General features: G+C 37.3%; 1 protein-coding gene across 1 annotated transcript; it reads left to right on the top strand.

Moving 5' to 3' along the window:
• Positions 1 to 292: 292 nt before the first annotated feature.
• On the top strand, positions 293 to 2,528 carry LOC121414794 (solute carrier family 35 member G1-like). The gene has a single exon (XM_041607850.1). It carries the CDS (start codon positions 855 to 857, stop codon positions 1,890 to 1,892), a length of 1,038 nt encoding a protein of 345 aa, XP_041463784.1. The 5' UTR covers positions 293 to 854; the 3' UTR covers positions 1,893 to 2,528.
• Positions 2,529 to 7,318: the final 4,790 nt, after the last annotated feature.

Raw genomic sequence — 7,318 nt, 5'->3', positions numbered from 1 at the left:
CGCGTTTGTTGTCAGAGAAAAAAACGAATGCTGGTCTGAGATATGCGGGCTGATCGTTTTCTCCACTCATGGACTGAGCCCGCATAATCATATTGAGGTCGAGAAAATCTAAAAGACGTCCCCAAGTTATGAATACCTCCAATGCATGGATAAACACAAATCCTTGGTGATTCGATTGATCAAGCAATTTGGGGGTAGAAAACACATTATATATATATATATACATATATATATATAATCAAATCTAACTAGAGTCGAAGAGTCCGCATATCAACGTCTCACTCTCTCGAGAACTGACTCATCATAATCATGCACTCCCGAAATTTCTCATTTCCATATTTTACGCTCCCTTCGATCTAGCACTCGCTCTCCGTATTTGCCTATTCTATGCAAATTAGATCGATCGCCTCGTGTGCCGGGCTTTGTTTAAGTTTATGATACTTTTTTACGTCACTGATGTACACTGTACGTTGGGAGGTGTTTTAGGAGGGAAATGCATGTGATTTACCATCATAGGCAACAACGGGTGAATAAAACACGGTTAGGAAACACCCTGATGGATATGGGTGTACTATTTTCTGGTTAATCTGTTCAATATCATGGTTTGAAAGTATGGAAGTCATTGTTCTAAACAGATGGGAGTGATCGTGTGGGACTGTAATAGGCATGCAGAACATCAAATCGCCATTGCAACGTTAAAACAGAGTGTCTGCAGTCTCAGACCGGTTAATAAGAATGGCTGGGTCTTGTCCGTTGCACCGGCTATACTGTTATCCACATATCTGTACCAGATGATCGAGTGAAATCAAACAAAGGGTATCTTTTCGTCAATCAAAAAGAAGAGGCAGTCTCTCATGATGCTCAAAGGAAGGCAGATCACGTCAAAGAGAAAGCACATCGACTACCGTGAAGTAGATGCTGAAGCAGGATACCATGAATCTTCCTTGACATGGAGAACCTTAATCAGGAAGGCATACCGTCATAGAGGTATCATCTGGGTCGTCTTGTCCGTATGTATCACGGCAGGCTTCTCTCTCTGTATCAAGTTTTTGGAAGGTAGTGTACCAGCTAGCCAAGGGTTGGTTATCCGAGGATTGGTCCAAGTCATGTTCTCATTGCCTCCTCTGGTATTTCACAAGGTATCATTACGATTCCCTCTCTGGGTGTTCTTGTTAATCATTTCACGAGGACTCGTCGGATCTCTCTGTTTCTTCTTGAACTACTTCGCGATACAGTCTCTTTCCGTTGGAACAGCGAAAGCACTGGCGTACAGTTCTCCCCTCTTTACAGGTATCTTCGGTCGTGCATGTCTGGGTGAACGGTGTTCGGTTCCGATTGTCTTCTTCGCTTTCCTCACGGTAATCGCTGTCACCCTTGTGGTCCAACCACCGTTCATATTCGGAGCCGAGGTTGAGAGTTACAATGCCGTTGGTATAATATGCGCGATCATAGGAGCTGTCGTTCTGGCCGCTAACACAATCGTCCTGAGATTTACCCAGATATTTCGCGTTGACGTCCATGCAGTTATATTTGTATATGGCATCCTATCTGCTGTTTGTGGCGCCACCACGGCAACGGTCGTCGGAGACTGGACGAACCCTCAGTGTGGACTAGACCGTACGTTGGTTATCGGAATGGCAGTGACTGGATTCTTTGAACAATTGACAGTTACTCTTGCTCTAAAGACGGAGACTGCGTTAGTTGTATCAATCATCAGAACTAATGAAGTATTCCTATGCTTTGCCCTCGATGTCTTTATTTTTGGCATCGTACCCAATGTATGGACCATTGTTGGAGCGATCCTGGTCGTTGGGAGTTCTATTGGTATGACAATATCGGCCCATCGAATGAACAAGCGACGGCTGAAGGAGAGGGAGGGTGATCAGAAGTGAATGTTTCTTTTGAAGAAAAAGAAATGGATCGTGAAAACTGAAGCTTGACCTTAGACGATAAGAATCAGTAAAAACATTTCAATCCTATTTAAATATTTTACTCGTTAACATAGGTTACATTTTTTTTTCTTGGATGTACTACCCGTGTCAATTTTTGATATTATGCATTCATAAATGATTTTTAAAAAATCTTGTTCATCGATTCGGTCTTGTATGTAGTTTTTATGATGATAGACGAGACATTGGGCGCTCAACTTTAACTTGTTTGGAATTGTTTGCGAAAGTGTTTCGTTCAAGTCAATACTTTGTGGTGTCTATACGATACGAATGATATTTTGCAAAATTTTATATTGTCCATATACAGAACACATGATATATATTTATATAGACAAATATACAAATCAATTTATGAAAATATCCAATAGTATTTGTTGTATGTAAACATATTAAACTTGTTTTCCTCTTGAAGATTATAGGTGTCACGAAAGGGAAGTCATGCGGAACTAGGTTACTAACTTACTATTAACTAACTTACTATTAATTCCTTTCATATCACCGGCGCACAGTGGGCCAGATTGGGTTGAAAGTGCGCCAAAATTATATTCCGTGTTAGATTTTTACTTTAACATGTTGATTATGGGTAATTTTGGGCGTAGAATCGACTAAACATAATTTAAAGCCGATATGACGTCACCTTGATACCAAATTTTCATTGGCTACTTGAAATATCTGTGAAAACACAAATTACATAGTGTAGTATATCAACTTTGTGTTATGTGCGACTTTAAAGTTGGCCAGAGTGAATGTTAGTTTATGCCTAAAAAGTGTTTTAAGAGATGCCGAAAATAATTTTTATTGCATCAAAATGATTATTAATTACATTTATAAACAAAAAAAAATTCAAAATCTGAAAAATATTAACCGTGCTTTGTCAAGCTGTGTTGACTTGTGTAAAACGCAGAGTATATAACACCACGAATGTATCACTATATTACGAGGGTTTTGGGATGAAATTATTCTACAAGTAAGTTTTTTCCCTGGAACAGTTGTGAGTATAGCCCTTATTTGCTTTAGCAACATTTATTTCGTTTAAATTAAGCCCGGAATTCATGTCACTTTCATGGAATGGAAAGGGAATCGTCTTCGCCGCGCAAAAGCGAACGGCAACGTACCCCATGCGGTGCGCTAAAAATGACTGCGCGGTATAAAAATAACCGTTTTTTGAACAGGCTTTTGGTGTGTTGTGTCAAGTTAAATCGGCTCTAATATAAAAACGGGCAAATACGGGCAGCTAAATTTGGTATCGACTTAAAGCTTAGACATCGGGAAAAATGATGTTTACAGAATTTAGACGGAAATCCACGGAAATCTAAACTATTCTATTGTAAATGCAAAAAACATGGATTTTTCAGCCTATTTCGAGAAAAAAATCATCCTATAAACCTCTTAAAATGTGTCTTTTATCTTCTTTGAACCCTTTCACACGAAAAAAGAATATATCAGGATTATGTGGGAGCCATTTCAGATTCCTACATGAAAAACCTCCTGTGAAATGGCCTGTTTTTCAACTAGGATGTCATATACGCGACATTTCGCAAAATTTCACATTTTACGATTTGAGGGAGGAAATTAACAACCTTTATGCAAATTCCGGAATGAAATATTTTGCTGAAATATTCTTCAAAGTATTGTCTTTCAGCTGGGCATGACAAAAATTAAAAATCTGAAATCGCCCAAAATGACTTTTGGCGCACTTTTGTCTCGCCCCGGCCCACTGTGCGGCGTACAGATTCAATTCTTTTTTATTTCATTTCCATTCAAAACAAAATACAAAGTAATATAAAGTAATACAAATCAAGAACAATTTTACAGAAGGGCATTCTTATTTCGTAAAACAACATTAAAAAACAGTATAATATAGAGTATGAATGGAAATGAGGTGTATCCACTAAAAAGCAAAGCTTGTAAAGTGTGGATCCCCTTGGAAATGAAGAAAGTGTATAGAGTCGACTTATTCTTATATGCGTACATGTATGTATTACAGATGGGGAAGCTTAGCTAGGGGTATTGGACCCCAATATTATTTTTCACGACAAATGACAGGAAAATGGTTGAAATCATTATATATTTTTCTCAGTATGTATTTAGTCACGTAGAAATCTATCACGAAATTAGAATTTTGCATTAAAAAGTTTAAAAATTTTGCTCGCTCGCTTCGCCCACTAGCAGCTTTCCAGAAATGTTTCCCCAATACGCCATGTGTGGCTCCTCATTTTTTTTCTTTTCTTTTTTTTTTTGCTTATTACGCCACTTTTAAAAAAGTATTAAACGGAGGCTCAAAAAAATCCATGAATTATGGATTTCTAAAATTTAGATTTTAAGACGTCACAAGCAAGCAACTCCCTCATTATCTCACCCGAAAATTTTTATAAAACATCGTTTTCTATATATGAAATTGACCATGGGCTTCATATTTCTTTCATCGTGAAACATTAAAGGACAAGTCCACCCCAACAAAAACTTGATTTGAATAAAAAGAGAAAAATTCAACAAGCATAACACTGAAAATTTCATCAAAATCTGATGTAAAGTAAGGAAGTTATGGCATTTGAAAGTTTCGCTTATTTTCAACAAAATAGTTATATGAACGAGCCAGTTACATCCAAATGAGAGAGTTGATGACATCACTCACTATTTCTTTTGTATTTTATTTTATGAAATATGAAACAATTTTATTTTTTCATCATTGTCATGTGAAATGAAGTTTCATTCCTCCCTGAACACGTGGAATTCCATTATTTTAACATTTTGTGCTTCAGGCAAGGAGGTCCCAATCGTCAAATTCGTAAAAATTGAAATATTGTATAATTCAAACAATAAAAAACAAAAGAAATAGTGAGTGACATCATCGACTCTCTCGTTTGGATGTAACTGGCTCGTTCATATAACTATTTTGTTGAAAATAAGCAAAACTTTGAAATGTCATAACTTTCTTATTTTACATCCGATTTTGGTGAAATTTTCAGCATTGTGCTTGTCTGATTTTTCTATATTGATTCAAATCAACATTTTTCTGAGATGGACTTGACCTTTAAAAACGAAATTTATGGAATTGATTTGGGATAGCAGTTCGCATACCAAATCACTATATCATTTTTTTTTACAGCCATCAACATACTGCATATAGGGGGGGGGTGGCTATCTGACTTGATATAATGTACGATGATAGCAAGATCATGGGTTGTGCTTTTCACACTTTCATTATTTTTATTTTTTCTGGAAGTTTTGTTTGGTTCTGCCCCTTGAACTAATTTTCAGGACTTTCCTGCACTTGTTTAGGTTTCAAAATTATTAATGGAATTTCAAAACATATTAAGAGTTTAGTTATATGTAGAACAAAATCAATAAACAAATGACCCACCGATGTAAAGCTTAGAATCTCCTCTTTCATCTAGTATTATTAAGACTATATTCTTCATTGATGCATGAGTGGGCAAAAACAATTCCAAGAAAGGATGCCAAAAACTCATTTGGTGGGGGTATCTGTATTTCAAGAAGAAATCACATGACTAAAAAGAAAATGGCCAAGAAATAACAAAGTTATGGTTATTTGAAATAAGGCTTGAATTCCAATAATTTCATTAAATAAACGTGTTTTCACCGGTTTCCCACAGAAGCACGGTAACAGAAGACTTAACATGCTTAATGCATGCTGATCGTAAACAAATCGGATTGTCGAGTAAGTCAGGCGCGTAGCCAGGGGGGAGGGGGGCGGTGGGGGCGGTGGCCCCCCAAAAAAAAAACGTCCCCCCCAAAAAAAAAAAGAAGGGAAAAAAGAGAGGAGAAAAGAAAAAGGGAAGGGAGGAAAGGGGAGAAAGGTAGCTTTGTGTTTTTTTTCTTTTTATTCTTTTTTTTTCTTAAAAGAGAAACTCCATCACTCTTGCTCTAAATTTATATATGAATTTTTCTTCCGTGCTGCGCGCGGTTAAATGACAATATTGCAATTCTCCATTGTTTCCCCCACCCTAAATTTCTCTAACCCTGTTTTTCCACCTCAGGTATATATGTGTTTCCTACCGGTTAAAGTTAAAATGTATCCATTAGGGCATGGAATTAGAGTAAGGCTACGCCAAAGTATAGGCCTATGAAGTTTTCTTTTTTTATATATTGATCGCGCAACTTCTGGTCGGGTCGGCTCCGGGCGGGTAAAATTTTATATCAATTTCCACCTCCACACTCTAAAAAATGAAGTGCTAATTTAGCTCTTAAAGAGCGTGTATAGTGACTGCACTTCGGAGTGCTGATTTGTCTAATTCAAATTTGAACTAGACAAATCAGCACTCCGAAGTGCAGTCACTATAAACGCTCTTTAAGAGCTAAATTAGCACTTCATTTTTTAGAGTGCATAAAGTCAACTTCTGCTTTTCAGCTCATTACCAAACAACCATAATTCTGGGGCAAACCGGTTCCTAAAATTCGCGTCGTATTAAATAAAGAAGTACACTATAATTTTTTTATCAAATTCTATTAAACTTCATGTCATTTCCCTTCACATTCATCTCCTGCCCTGTTTTGCGCCCTCAGTTTGAAATGTTGAATGACACTTAAGTTTCTTTATTATTCAAAATGAAGCACTTCAGGATAAGTCAAAGAAATTAGGAATCCTCTTTTTTAAATTTAATTTCAATAAATCACAGAAGTTTCAACTTTCTGCGCACTATTTCCTCATAAAGAAGTTCAATAATCTTAGAAAATCATTTTAATTAGAGCCGATGGTGGTATTAGACGTATCTGCATTATTTTGATGAAACGTCCGCCCTTTGAAATTTCACAGTTTCATTGCTCTGCGCGGGGCTGAATATCTTTTTCCCGGCATATATACACTTCTTCTCCTCTGTTTTGCGAGTCAAAGATATGCACTGTCGCTAAATTGTTTGTAATCAAATCTGATCTTTCCAAGGGATCAGTATTCAATATATCTTTGAGAAGACCCTTTAGTCGGGACCCTTTTCATGGCAAAAAAACTGATAAAACGCTTTATCTTCCGCGCTTCGCGCGAGGGTATTATTATTTTAATTTCCTCCAACGTATTCCTTTTTTGTGCGTTCACAATCACTTTTTGAAAACAAATTACGGTTCATGAAAACAAATGTTCAAAATCACAATGAGTCAACTGAATTGGAGCTGAAATAGGCACTAGAGACAAGAGAGACGGCTCCTTTTCATTATAATTTATGAAACACCAATAGCTTCGCGCTTCGCGCGGGAAACTCCCCCTCCCTGCACCCACCCCCTAGGGAGCGCGCTTCGCGCGCTCTTTAAGTGTTGGCACGCTTCGCGTGCATTTACCGCCCCCTCCAAAATGAAATCCTGGCTACGCGGTTGGAGTAAGTTCGAACGCTAGCCTGTAAAACCTCTTCATTTTA

This window comes from Lytechinus variegatus, chromosome 5, assembly GCF_018143015.1.
Source record: "Lytechinus variegatus isolate NC3 chromosome 5, Lvar_3.0, whole genome shotgun sequence".
NCBI lineage: Eukaryota > Metazoa > Echinodermata > Echinoidea > Temnopleuroida > Toxopneustidae > Lytechinus > Lytechinus variegatus.
The sequence above is the reverse complement of the archived record's forward strand: the minus strand, read 5'-3'. Positions and strand labels throughout refer to the sequence as shown.